At 42.7% G+C, this 14,982-nt stretch overlaps 1 protein-coding gene across 2 annotated transcripts in view; it reads right to left on the bottom strand.

The window, feature by feature from the left end:
* The window catches only part of LOC139166300 (mastermind-like protein 2), a 108,055-nt gene that overhangs the window by 62,793 nt on the left and 30,280 nt on the right, over window positions 1–14,982 (bottom strand). The window contains exon 2 of one of the 2 annotated variants that reach the window (XM_070749657.1): window positions 2,021–2,111. The exons of the other annotated variant lie outside the window; for it this stretch is intronic. Within the exon in view, the coding sequence (XP_070605758.1) occupies window positions 2,091–2,111 (21 nt within the window). The 3' untranslated portion in view covers window positions 2,021–2,090. Of the gene's footprint in view, window positions 1–2,020; window positions 2,112–14,982 lie in introns of those variants that run through there. 2 annotated transcript variants of the gene reach the window in all.

Below are 14,982 nucleotides of genomic sequence, written 5' to 3' on the forward strand. Positions count from 1 at the left end.
GGTCCGCTTCCCAGCTGGGAAGCGGAGGTGGGGTGTCCCCAAGCGCGCGCGCTTTCCCCAGCAACGCGCGCGCGCGTGGGGACACCCTAGGTCCGCTTCCCAGCTGGGAAGCGGAGGTGGGGTGTCCCCACGCGCGCGCGCTTTCCCCAGCAACGCGCGCGGGCGTGGGGACACCCTAGCTCCGCTTCCCAGCTGGGAAGCGGAGTTGGGGTGTCCCCAAGCTCGCGCGCGCTGCCTGCCCGCCCACGCTGTTGCCGGCTCCGCTTCCCAGCTGGGAAGCGGAGCTGGGGTTTCCGCGCGCGTGCGGCCCGCCAGCCCACGCCATTGCTCGTGCCGCCGCTGGGGTCTTACCGGGGCAAGAGGGGGAAGACCCAGGGAAGCCTCTGCCCGGCGGGGAAACTCCATCATCTACGCATGCGTGGAAGGGCACGCATGCGCAGATGGTGGAGTTTACTTCCGGGTTGAAAACTAGCGAAATAGCCCTTTCGCGATGCTCGAGGACGCGAAACTCGAGGGTTCACTGTATCTCTATTCCTGACAAAACAAATAAATTAAATAAATAAAAAAATTGTGGTCGTACGTTGAAAAACCATTTGTACACATGCAGATCTAATTTACTTAAATGGTGCTTCTTCTCCCCATATTAGGGGGGCGTTTGCCCAGGTTCGCCTGGTGCACCAGTTGCGGCCCTACCTGGACTGGGATTCACTGCTCACAGTCACTCATGCCCTCATCACCTCAAGGCTCGACTACTGTAACGCTCTCTACATGGGGCTACCTTTGAAAAGTGTTCAGAAACTTCAGATCGTGCAGAATGCAGCTGTGAGAGCAATCATGGGCTTCCCTAAATATGCCCATGTCACACCAACACTCCGCAGTCTGCATTGGTTGCCGATCAATTTCCGGTCACAATTCAAAGTGTTGGTTATGACCTATAAAGCCCTTCATGGCACCAGACCAGAATATCTCCGGGACCGCCTTCTGCCGCACGAATCCCAGCAACCAGATAGGTCCCACAAAGTTGGCCTTCTCCTGGTCCCGTCAACTAAACAATGTTGTTTGGTGGGACCCAGGGGAAGAGCTTTCTCTGTGGCGGCCCCGACCCTTTGGAACCAACTCCCCCCAGATATCAGAGTTGCCCCCACCCTCCTTGCCTTTTGTAAGCTCCTTAAAACCCACCTCTGTCATCAGGCATGGGGGAATTGAGACTTTCCCTCCCCCTAGGCTTATAAAATTCATGCATGGTATGTTAGTATGTATGATTGGTTTCTAAATTGGGGTTTTAAATTAACTTAAATATTAGATTTGTTTACATTGTATTATTATTGCTGTGAGTCTGCGGAGAGGAGCGGCATACAAATCTGATTAATAAATAAATAATAAAAATAAGTAAATTCCACTTCTTTTTCTCTTTTTGCTGGAAATCTGGCCCGCTTGTGTTCTTTTTCGTTCCTTTAAATACCTGTCTTTCTTGCTCTTCCATAAGTGCAGATCTCATTTGAAAAGACAGGGAGTTTCCATAACTTTGGGTAGATAATTTCTCACGCATTTGTTTCCAGTGATGAAACAACAAGCCAACCATTCTAGGCTGCTTGTCTAACAAAGGACCAGTCAACCAGCAAGGTAACACCAGGTAAAGGAGAGACACAAGTTATTCTGGGAAAACAGCCCAGAGCAAGAAACGTACGAAATGTGTCAAATACCCGATTCTAATGAAAGGAAGCAAATAGGTGGCCTGACATGAAACTCCCAGCTTTCTCGCCCTGTCTGAGAATTATTTCCAAATGTCTCCACACTTTGCTTCATTTGGGCAGCCTTTGGCAAAACAGCAACGGATTTGGGGTCAAGGGATCCCAAGACCCCAAGCTAGTGTTGGATCAATGTTGTCTGATCCCTTCTCACTAAGGATCCAGACAACAATTAAAAAGCCTTTTCCTAACAAATGGAAATAATAATAATAATAATAATGAATAATAATAATAATAATTTATTAGATTTGTATGCCACCCCTCTCCGAAGACTCCGAAGTTGAAGAAGTCAACTATTCTCCAAAGCCCCTGAGGGCAAGACAAGAAGCAATGGGTGGAAACTTATTCAAGGAGAGAAACAACCTAGAATTAAGGAAAAATTTCCTGTTAGGTAGAACAATTTATCAGTGGAACAATATCTATCTATCTATCTATCTATCTATCTATCTATCTATCTATCTATCTATCTATCTATCTATCTATCTATCTATCTATCATCTATCTATCTTCTATCTATCTATCTATCTATCTATCTATCTATCTATCTATCTATCTATCTATCTATCTATCTATCTATCTATCTATCTATCTATCTATAGATAGTGGCGCCCTGACAGGTGGGCGGAACCTCACACTCCCTTCGCGACCTGTTCTCTGATGACCGACAGCCACGAGCGAACCGGGAGCATTTCAACACTGATCCTGGTCCACCTGTTTCAGTAGTAATGCATTCAGAATGGAAATTAACTTGTGGCCTAGCTGGTGATCTGTCGTCAGCGGTTGAAGGAACTTATCCCAGTTTGAACAAAGCGTTGCATTGAAAGAGAACCACACAAAAGCAATAAAAATAAAGTCCATTTGGCCAAACTTGTCCCAGAGTTATGAAATCATGGCTAATTCATTTCATTCAGTTTACTTTGGATTCCTTTTCTTTCCTAACACACCCATTCAAAATGTAGAGGTTGCTTTGACCTGAAATTCCTGCGGAGTGCGTCATCAGACAGGGGCTGTTCATATGTGTTAGTTAGTTAGTTAGTTAGTTAGTTAGTTAGTTAGTTAGTTAGTTAGTTAGTTAGATTTATTTATTTATTTATTTATTTATTTATTTATTTATCCATCCATCCATCCATCCATCCATCCATCCATCCATCCATCCATTTATCAAACATGTACAGTGGTTCCTCTACATACGAACTTAATTTGTTCCGTGACCAGGTTCTTAAGCAGAAAAGTTTGTAAGAAGAAGCAATTTTTCCCATAGGAATCAATATAAAAGCAAATAATGTGTGTGATTGGGGAAACCACAGGGAGGGGGGAGGCCCTGTTTCCTCCCAGGAGATTCCTAGATTGGCCCCACGGAGGCTTCTCCCTGTCTTTTCTGACCCTGTTTTCCCCCAGGAGATTCCTAGAGACTCCCCACAGAGGCTTTTCCCTGCCTTTTCCCACCCTGTTTCTTCCCAGGAGATTACTAGAAAGGCCCCAGGGAGGCTTCTCCCCACCTTTTCCGGCCCTGTTTTCCCCCTGGAGATTACTAGAGAGGCACCACAGGGCCTATTTCCCACCTTTTCCGGCCCTGTTTTCCCCCAGGAGATTCCTAGAGGCCCCACAGGGCCTTCTTCCCACCTTTTCCGGCCCTGTTTCCTCCCAGGAGATTCCTAGAGAGGCCCCATGGAGGCTTCTCCCTGCGTTTTCCAGCCATGTTTCCTCCCAGGAGATTCCTAGAGAGGCCCCATGGAGGCTTCTCCCTGCCTTTTCCGGTTACAGTTTCGGAGACTCAGGTTTGTAAGTAGAAAATGGTTCATGAGAAGAGGCAAAAAAATATTGAATACCTGGTTCTTATCTAGAAACATTCATAAGTAGAGGCATTCTTAGGTAGAGGTACCACTGTACAGGAGAGTAGTAGTTTGTATAAACATAATGTAAGTAAAAAGTAACGATGAAAGAGAATAGGACAGTAGGACAGGGATGGTAGGGACAGTGGTGCGCTTATGCACACCCCTTGCAGACCTCTTAGAAATAAGGAGAGGTCAACTGCAGACAGTCTAAAATTAAAGTTTTCTGGGTTTGGGGAAGAAACCACAGAGTCAGGTAGTGCATTCCAGGCATTGATCACTCTATTGCTGGAGTCGTATTTTCTGCAGTCGAGTTTGGAGCGGTTGACATTTCAGAGCAGTGGTTCTCAACCTGGGGGCTGGGACCCCTTTGGGGGTCGAATGAACATTTCACAGGGACCGCATAAGACCATGGGAAAAGACAAATTTCCCATGGTGTTAGGAACTAAAGCTTCTATTCTGGTACCATGGGATGCTCCTTGATCTACAGTCCTCCAGTCTCAAATGGCATAGATCAGTGATGTCACATCTATGGCACGGGGGCCATAGGAGGCACCCGGAGTCATATCTGCCAGCATGCAAGCTGTTGCCCTAGCTAAGCTCCAGCATGCATTTGGACACCGGCCAGCTGATTTTTGCCTTTCATGGAGGCTCTGGGAGGGCATTTTTGGCTTCCAGAGGGCCGCTGGGGGGGATGAGGGAGGGCGTTTCTCCAGGGAAGTTTTTGGAGCCTGGGGAAGGTGAAAAATGGACCGGGCCTGCCAGAAGTTGGGAAATGGGCTGTTTCTGGCCTCCAGGGGGCCTCCGGGGGTGCAGGGAGGCAATTTTCGCCCTCCCCAGGCATTGAATTATAGGTGTGGGCACTCGTGCAAGTGTGATAGTGTGTGTGCACGCATTTTTGGCACCTGAGGGGGAAAAAGGTTTGCCGTCACTGGCATAGATTATGATCAGGAACAAGGAGAATTTACCTCAGTTTTCAGTTCTTTTATTTATTTGTATTTCCCACTTCTTATCTGCCCTCAGTCTGGCAGGACCCAGGGGAAGAGCCTTCTCTGTGGCGGCCCCGGCCCTCTGGAACCAACTCCACTCGGAGATTCGAACTGCCCCTACCCTCCTCACCTTCCACAAAATGCTGAAGACTCACCTCTGTCGCCAGGCGTGGGGGGGATCAATGCCCCCCCTTTTCTGACTTCTATATTCTGTATTATGACTAGTGGGGGGATCAATGCCCCCCCCCCTTTTCTGACTTCTATATTCTGTATTATGACTAGTTGGACTGAATGTGTATGACTGTGTAGTGGATGATTTTTATGATAATGTATTTTAAGTTAGCTTTTTAATTTTTTAACATTAGATTTGTACTGTACTTTTCTCTCTTTTTTCTTTTTTTTCTCTCTTTCTCAACCCTAAATCTTTCTATTTGTAAATAAACTTTAAAATCTTCTTACTCCTTTGCTCTTACTTTCTTTTTTTTATAAATCATCTTTATTTATCTATTATTACCCAATACATATATACATATACAGTACATCTATTAGAAATTGATATTTCATTGGAAACAGGACGTAAGATTTACTACTGCAATTTAAGATATAATTGGTAATAATAAGGATACTGTTTATTTACATAGCTTGAGAAATATTATAATGACACTAAGAAATTTACGTACCATGATGTATAATGTTATTATTTTTCCAAATTCCTTGATTTTGTATCCCTTTCCCTTACCCCTTTTTTTTCTTCTGTTCATACTTCCCTTCCCTCCCCATTTTTTTCTGTATTTATAAATAAATTATATTTTTTTAAAGGAGATTTGTACTGTATTATATTGCTATTAATGTTGTGAGCCGCCCCAAGTCTTTGGAGAGGGGCAGCATACAAATCTAATATATTATTATTATTATTATTATTATTATTATTATTATTATTATTATTATTATTATTATTATTATTATTCTACTGAGCCACAAATAAGCCCAATCTTGGATCAAATGGTGTTCTGACATGATCTAGGTCTAGGAGGAGTTCTTTTGATCTTCATTTGTTTTGCAAACTGAACAATGGTATAAATTTGCAACTTGACAAAAACGATTCCGAGGGAGAGAAAGAGAGAATGGGGGGGGGGGGGGGGGGACGTAGTTGGTTTGCGAGCTTTGTTTACTGGTAAAAACTGCAGTGGAATCTTCCAGAAAGCTCTTTCCATTTGGCACTGTGGATTTCATGGAATGCAAATACGACTTTAAACTTGCTTTAGCTGCTCTCTGGGATGCAGTGTAAAAATAACAGATGTGCCAAGCTTTCTGGGAAAGAAGGAAAAAATACACACAAACATCTGAACCTTACATCTGCCAGCTGTTGATGCTGTGAGTACTGTAAGAGTTCAACAGTGTAGAACGAAGAAAGTGGAGGGGAGAAAAATTATACGCTGACTTGGAGTCTTTTAAACAGTTTTAACTTCTTCTCCTACGACCCTCCTGTTTAATCAACCCTGACTGGCCTGTTCAACTCACCAAACATGCAATGACCCCTCACCCACGTCCGTGGGCAAGGAAAATAAAATCCATCAGGCTTTATTAACAGCCGTGATTGCAAATTCAGTTACAGGAAGCAGTGAGCAATAACAACCCCTGCAGAATAAAAGCAGGGATGATATCATCCTGCACCCTCTAAAGGCAACCCGATGTTTAAAGAAAGCAAACCCATCATTAATCAATAGAATGATGGATTAATAGCAACAGAGATTGTGAAACATTGATGCTCCAGCCCGAAGGCTTTGTAAAATACAGTGATACCTCGTCTTACAAACGCCTCGCCATACAAACTTTTTGAGATACAAACCCAGGGTTTAAGATTTGTTTGCCTCTTCTTACAAACTATTTTCACCTTACAAACCCATTGCTGTTGCTGGGATGCCCCACCTCCGGACTTCTGTTGCCAGCAAAGTGCCCGTTTTTGCGCTGGTGGGATTCTTCTGGCTTTGTTTCATTCCCTGCTACCTGCTTACTGGGAGAAACAACCACAGAATTGTTCGGCTTCATATTTAGTGGGGCAGAGTTGGGAGAGGTAGGTGGGAAGTCTGTGGAAAGGAATTTAACAGAGGAACAAGTATTTTGTGCACCTGAGACCTGTCAATCAAGCTTTTCCTGAACAACTATGTCCAAACATAGCTCAATTGCCAAGAAACCATATGGGATGGTACACCAAATACTAAAAACTGGTCCAGCAGTTCTTCAAAAGAACAGTCAATCCATGTGTGTCAGGGGCATGTGCAAGACTCGACAAATCAAGTACAGTACAGTGTTCCCTCAATTTTCACAGGGGATGCGTTCCGAGACCGCCTGCGAAAGCCGAATTTCCGCGAAGTAGAGATGTGGAAGTAAATACACTATTTTGGGCTATGAACAGTATCACAAGCCTTCCCTTAACACTTTAAACCCCTAAATGACAATTTCCCATTCCCTTAACAACCATTTAGATTATTACTCACCATGTTTATTTATTAAATTTTATTAAAAAAACATTTATTAAAGGCGGACAAAAGTTTGGCGATGACATATGATGTTATCGGGTGGGAAAAAACGTGGTATAGGGGAAAAACGTGAAGTATTTTTTAATTAATATTTTTGAAAAAACATGGTATAGACTTTCCGCCAAGTTCGAACCCACGAAAATCGAAGGAACACTGTATTACATAAGTAAATGCCTCAGTGAAGGTCTTCCGAGCCAGTGCCTAGAGAGGACACAGAAAAAATAATTGCTGCCAACCTGTCTTCCATTGAGGACCTGTATATTGCACGAGTCAAAAAGAAGGCTGTGAAAATATTTACTGACCCCTCGCATCCTGGACACAAACTGTTTCAATTCCTACCCTTAAAATGTCACTATAGAGCACTGCACACCAAGACAATTCAACACAAGAACTGTTTTTTTCCTGAAAGCCATCACTCTGCTAAACAAATAATCCCCTCAACACTGTCAAACTATTTACTAAGTCTGCCATACTATTACTACTAGTTTTTTCTCATCATTCCTATCACCCATCACCTCCCACCTAGGACTGTATGGTTGTAACTTGTTCCTTGTATCCTTAAGATTTCTATTAATATTGATTGTTTCCTGATTGCTTATTTGACCCCTATGACAATCATTAAGTGTTATACCTCATGATTTTTGACAAATAAAAACAACTTACCCACTTCCTAGAAACAAACAAGATCATATCCAATAGCCAGCACGGATTCATCAGAAACAAATCATGCCAAACCAATCTCATATCATTTTTCAACACCATAACCAAGTCAGTTGACCAACGCAACTCAGTGGACCTCATATACTTGGACTTCAGTAAGGCTTTCGATAAAGTCGACCACAATCTCTTAATCCACAAACTAGAAAAAAATGGAGTAGATTACTACACATGTAGATGGATAAACAGTTGGCTGACCAACCGCACCCAATGAGTTGTCCTCAACGGCACCAAATCCACATGGAAAAAAGTAGACAGTGGAGTACCACAGGGCTCTGTCCTGGGTCCTGTACTCTTTAACATCTTCATCAACGACCTGGACGAGGGAATAAAAGGGGAACTAATAAAATTTGCAGATGACACCAAGCTGGCGGGGGTAGCCAACACCCTTGAGGACAGGCTCAGAGTACAAGAAGACCTAGACAGACTATCACAGTGGGCCCATACCAACAAAATGAGGTTCAACACCGACAAATGCAGAGTCCTCCACCTCGGCAAAAAGAACCCTAGACATACATACAGCCTGGGAGATACCCCACTCAGCAGTAGTGACTGCGAAAGAGATCTTGGAGTCTTGGTGGACAATCAACTAAACGTGAGTCAGCAATGTGCAGCAGCAGCCAAAAAAGCCAACTCAATCCTAAGCTGCATCAACAGAGGAATACGCTCCAAGACCAGGGAAGTACTAATACCACTCTACTATGCCCTGGTCAGACCCCACCTGGAGTACTGCATCCAATTCTGGTCACCTCACTACAAAAAAGACATCGAAACTCTGGAGAAGGTGCAAAAAAGAGCAACCAAAATGATTAGGGGGCTCGAAACCAAGACTTACGAAGAGAGACTGAGAGAACTGGGCATGGACAGCCTAGAAAAAAGAAGGTCTAGAGGGGACATGGTAGCAGTTTACAGATACTTGAGGGGTTGCCACGGTGAGGAGGGGGTCTCTTTATTCCCCAGGGCAACAGAGGGCCAGACGAGGAACAATGGTTGGAAGCTGACCAAGGAGAGATTCAACCTGGAAATAAGGAAGAACTTCCTGACGGTAACAGCGATCAACCAATGGAACTGCCTGCCAGGGGAGGTGGTGAACTCCCCAACTCTGGACACCTTCAAGAGGAGATTGGACTTCCATTTGGCTGGGGTGCTGTAGGGTTTCCTGCTCAGGCAGGGGGTTGGACTCGATGACCTAAAGGTCCCTTTCAACTCTATTAATAAATAAATAAAATAAATAAATTAAATAGAATAAATAAATAAATAAATGTATATTTTCTTTTATGTACACTGAGAGCATATGTACCAAATACAAATTCCTTATGTGTCCAATCACACTTGGCCAATAAATAATTCTATTCTACTCTACTCTACTCTAACACCCCAAAGTATTCAATAAAGGTTAGGTACAGTCTACTTTCCAACTGTATCATGAACCACTTCATTCTTGAACGATATTAAAAGCTGCCATAAGATGCTCTCAAGAGAACTAGGGTAGAGGTCACAGCAACATCTTGACACTATGCTTCTAAGAATGGATAGTGGTACAAATATTCTCCTTTATTGATCACTCATTCATTCAATATCATTGCTTGGAATTTAGTTTTCTAGGCTTTTGATCATATTTGTTGCCCTGAACTCATTCTGGATTTCCTAAATCTTTCATAATGCTTGAGGAAGCACCTGGCCAATGCAGAATAAAACAACATTTGCATCACTTTTCCTGGGGTGATACTGTCACATATCCACCCAGAAAAAGGTTTACACCGATGGGCATCCATCTAAAAGCACAAATTATTTTTTTTTAAAATAATAATTTATTAAATTTGTAGATCTTGCATTTTTTAAAGAATTTTTTTTGCAAAGTCATTTTGTTTGTAATTGAAGTGGATGTCCAAGTGCTGCCTCTATGTTGGTTGAGGCAGACAGGATTCCCCTGGGTACCATTTGTTGGGGGTCAAGGGAAAGGGAGGGTTTTGCCTTCTCTTTCTGCTCAAGATCTCCATGGACAATTGGTGAGCAGAATGTGACACAGAATGCTGGACTTGATGGGCTTTGGCCCAATTCAGCATGGCTCTTCTTATGTTCTTTACAATGGTATTTTACGTTAAGTTTTGCTAAAATCACCATTATTTGTTTAAAGAAAGACCCTCTTGTTTTTAAAAGCTAACAAAGGGAAACAGGATTATTATTATTATCATTGTTTTTGCATTTCTATCTTGTTGCAGCTCTTGTTCAGATTTGCAAAATGATTCACTTGGTGACCAAGGTTGCAAAGAGTCATCAAAGTTGTAAATCTGAATTCTGCTCTTCCATGCAAACTCTGCACTGACACTAAGAGCCCTTGAAAATAATGGATTTATTGGTTGTGACATTTGGGGACTTCTGAAAGGAAGAATCAAAACCTCCAAAGATTACAAAGAGGGGGAAAAAAGCCTCACTTATAGCTCTGCAGAACACGGATTCCATCTTAATCTAGCCATTGAAAACCAATCTGAATATTTGCTTTAGGGACCTGCCCTTGTAGTTCTCCATACTAGCATTCCTTTCCTCAACAGATTCTCTATTCAGTTGGGCACGGTATTTTTCTACTGAAATTATTTACTGGATACTACAGTGGTACCTCTACCTAAGAACGCCTCTACTTGCGAACTTTTCTAGATAAGAACCGTGTGTTCAAGATTTTTTTGCCTCTTCTCAAGAACCATTTTCGACTTACAAACCAGAGCCTCCGAAACTGTAACTGGAAAAGGCATGGAGAAGCCTCTGTGGGGCCTCTCTGGGAGTCTCCTGGGAGGAAACAGGACCAGAAAAGGCGGGGAGAAGCCTCCATGGCGCCTCTCTAGGAATCTCCTGGGAGGAAACAGGGTCAGAAAAGGCAGGGAGAAGCCTCCATGGGTCCTCTCTAGGAATCTCCGGGGAGGAAACAGGGCCTCCACCCTCCCTGTGGTTTCCCCAATCGCACACATTATTTGCTTTTACATTGATTCCTCTGGGAAAAATTGCTTCTTCTTATAAACATTTCTACTTAAGAACCTGGTCACGGAACGAATTAAGTTCGTAAATAGAGGTACACTGTATTTACTGAGTCTTTTTAAAGATGATTGAGATCATTATGCCAATATGCCGAAGAATAGAATGTGAACATGCAATTTGTGCGCAACCGCTCTGGTGGCAGTCCTTTGGGCATTGCTATATTTTTCGTATTTTTTGCTTCGTGCGCACGTGCAGAAACAAAACCCCATCCCCTCATGAGATTTCGGTGCATTTTTGCTTCGAGTTTTGTGCCGCCATCTTTGTTTTTATTTTTTGCTTTGTGCTCATAGTAAAATCTTGTGAGGAGACATGTGAGCATCCCCTCATGAGATTTCAGTACATTTTTGCTTCACGTTTTGCGCCGCCATCTTTGTATTTTTTTGCTTTGTGCTCATAGCAAAATCTTGTGAGGAGACGCATGAACCCTATGGTATGATCGATTGTCTGGTGGTGGGATCACTGAGCACATGTTATATGTTATATGTTGTGTGTGTGTTTTATATTATAAAAATCAATAAAAATATTAATTTAAAAAAAGGAGACGCGTGAACATCCCCTTGTGAGTGCGTTTTTTCTTCATGTTTTGCGCTGCCATCTTTGTTTGTATTTTTTGCTTCCTGCTCATAGCAAAATCTTGTGAGGAGACGCTTGCGCATCCCCTCATGAGATTTCAGTACATTTTTGCTTCGCGTTTTGCGCCGCCATCTTTATTTGTATTTTTTTGCTTTGTGCGCATAGCAAAATCTTGTGAGGAGATGCCTGTGCATCCTGTCATGAGATTTCAGTGCGTTTATGCTTCCTGCGCATGTGCAGAAGAAAAAACATGCTGGGACATGTGTGCATAGTGCGCACACATGGAACACAGCACACAACACACCAGTAGTGGTGGTAGAAGCAATCCGCCCCCAGTTTCATCCCAGGCATATGAATAGGAATTATCATATCCTCCATCTATTGCAAGCGTGCAGGGGCTTGTAGGGTACTTCAACCCATTAAAAAGGGGGATGAAGACTTTAAAAAATTACCTATTTTTTGATAAACTAGAAAAAAGCGGGATAGATAGTAGGGGATGGAGGAGAAGCAGCTACCTCAGAACTAAAGATTAAGAGATACTGAAGCCTTGCCACTTCAGAGCTACCAAGTTTGCTATCTGAGGAAGGAAAGAAACTGAAAATATTTCTATAGCAACAAGTGTTTTCACTTGAAGAAATAAAGAATTATTTCGCCCAGGCCTGACTTACGGATTAGTAAAAACCCAAGTGAGACCGTAACAAGCTGGAAGGTAATTTCCCTTCCCTCCTACTCACAACCGCCCAAGCTTTCCAAGAATCACAACAGAACAAAGTTTATAAACCAGAGCAATTTCTTGACGCGACCACAATCCTATTCTACTATGAGTCCCGGATAACCTTCCTCGGGTTGTCTTATTGTTGTATTTCTAATTTATTTGTTTTCTAAACTATTTGTAAATCATGGCCTGGCAGCCGATTCTTTGTTGAAGGGGGATTAGCTCATACATTTTAGCCGCAGTGCTGAGAAAAGTGTGGGAAATACTATCGTTGCTTATTCTCTTGTTTCAGCTGTACAATACGACCAAGGTGGCCTTGAAATCATTTATGGCAATTCCTCGGGGTGTGTTGAGAACAGTTGGAATGGTTTGCTAAGGATTTAGCTTAAGTCGTGGAAAGCAAGGCAGAGTAGATTCCTGGCCAATAAGGGTAGATTTCCATGTCCGTTCTGAGCTGCCAATATCTAGAAAGCCAGTAGATAGGGGTCTGTAATATGGTAAATGATTTAGCTTTACTAGATAAATGGTCAAAGCAATGGAAACTGCAGTTTAATGTTTCCAAATGTAAAATAATGCACTTGGGGAAAAGGAATCCTCAATCTGAGTATTGCATTGGCAGTTCTGTGTTAGCAAAAACTTCAGAAGAGAAGGATTTAGGGGTAGTGATTTCTGACAGTCTCAAAATGGGTGAGCAGTGTGGTCGGGCAGTAGGAAAAGCAAGCAGGATGCTTGGCTGCATAGCTAGAGGTATAACAAGCAGGAAGAGGGAGATTGTGATCCCCTTATATAGAACGCTGGTGAGACCACATTTGGAATACTGTGTTCAGTTCTGGAGACCTCACCTACAAAAAGATATTGACAAAATTGAACGGGTCCAAAGACGGGCTACAAGAATGGTGGAAGGTCTGAAGCATAAAATGTATCAGGAAAGACTTAATGAACTCAATCTGTATAGTCTGGAGGACAGAAGGAAAAGGGGGGACATGATCGAAACATTTAAATATGTTAAAGGGTTAAATAAGGTTCAGGAGGGAAGTGTTTTTAATAGGAAAGTGAACACAAGAACAAGGGGACACAATCTGAAGTTAGTTGGGGGAAAGATCAAAAGCAACGTGAGAAAATATTATTTCACTGAAAGAGTAGTAGATCCTTGGAACAAACTTCCAGCAGACGTGGTTGGTAAATCCACAGTAACTTAATTTAAACATGCCTGGGATAAACATATATCCATTGTAAGAAAAAATACAGGAAATAGTATAAGGGCAGACTAGATGGACCATGAGGTCTTTTTCTGCCGTCAGTCTTCTATGTTTCTATGTTTCTATGAGAGCAGCAAATAGGTTTTCTGTAACTTTTTATTGCCATCTAAAGCAGATGTCCCCAACTCCTGGGCTGTGGCCTGGTACTGGGCTGTGGCATACCAGAAACCAGACCACATAAACAAGCGAAGGCCCATGTGCGGTGTGCAGCCATATTTTGCCTTTGGTCCATGGAAAAACCTTTCTCCATGGTATCGGTCCCCTGATGCCCAAAATATTTGTGGCTGATGACCTAAAGGACATCTGGTATCTCTTGTGACCATTTAGATCAGTGGTTCTCAACCTGGGGGTCAGGACTCAGGACCCCTTTTGGGGAGGGTGTCAAACTACCCTTTCACAGGGGTCGCCTAAGACCATGGGAAAAGACAAATTTCCCATGATGTTAGGAACTGGCGTCTTGGAACATATTTTTACAATCCGACCAATCAGATGTTTACAGTGGGAGGAGTCCCTCTGACCTTCCGGCCAATCAGCTTATAATGCTGTCTATCATTTTCCTTTTTGTGGCTATTCAAATAATGTGACTGAAAAAGAGTCCAAGTACCTATTTGAAAACCTATCTTGGTCGGTAAGCCGCTCCCACCCAGTCACATGATCTTTAAGTCATCCCACCTAGTCACATGGCTGACAAGACACTTCCACTGAGTCACATGATAATCAAGCCACACCCACACAATAAACCACGCCCACAGTGTGGTAGTAAAAATTTTTGCAGCCCTTTACTGGCGATGTCCTACTATGATGGCAAGATGAATTGCAGCTAAGGTGAGACCATATCCTCTGACCACTGAGTACAGCTGAGACCAGGCTATTGCCAAACGCGGGGAGATTAACCGATGTCCAAAGCTGAACCCACAAACTGAATGTACCAGAATCCTTTATCTTATTACAACAACACTTGAGGAATAAATGGCATTTAAAAACATACAATTCTGTTTCAAGAGCTGACACAATAATCACCCCACAATTAAACGGTTATACATGTAATATGATTTGCCCTCCCTTGTGGTGGAGACGTTAATCTATATAAAGCTGCCCTAAATACATCTCAGCAAAAGAGAGGGAGAATTGCGCTTAGGGGAAATAGATTTCTATTAGGAAAAAGAACAAGAACGGGAGAGAATAAAATACATCCATGGGAGGAAAAAACCCCCAGAAACCTTCCGAAACCTCCTTCAAAACTCGAATGTTCAAACAGAACAACAAGGAACAGCATTGTAGAGGGTTTAAACATTTGGGATGAGATGGAGAACATATTGAAAGCATGTGTAGCCAGCCTCATGTTAGTTCCGAAAGACAATATTTAGCTAGCCAAATGGAAAAAGAAAATAAGGAACCAATTTACTTGGAAAGGGAAAGAAAAGAGAAAATCCAGAATAATTGGATAACAAGAATTTTGGAAGGGGCCTTGAAGGTCTTCTAGTCTAACATCCTGTTCACGCAGGAAACCCTGTACCATTACAGACAAATGGTTTGTAGGGTGGAGTCCAGTAACCCCCAAATGTTTTTCTGGCTCTTG

This window comes from Erythrolamprus reginae, chromosome 4 (assembly GCF_031021105.1).
Source record: "Erythrolamprus reginae isolate rEryReg1 chromosome 4, rEryReg1.hap1, whole genome shotgun sequence".
NCBI lineage: Eukaryota > Metazoa > Chordata > Lepidosauria > Squamata > Dipsadidae > Erythrolamprus > Erythrolamprus reginae.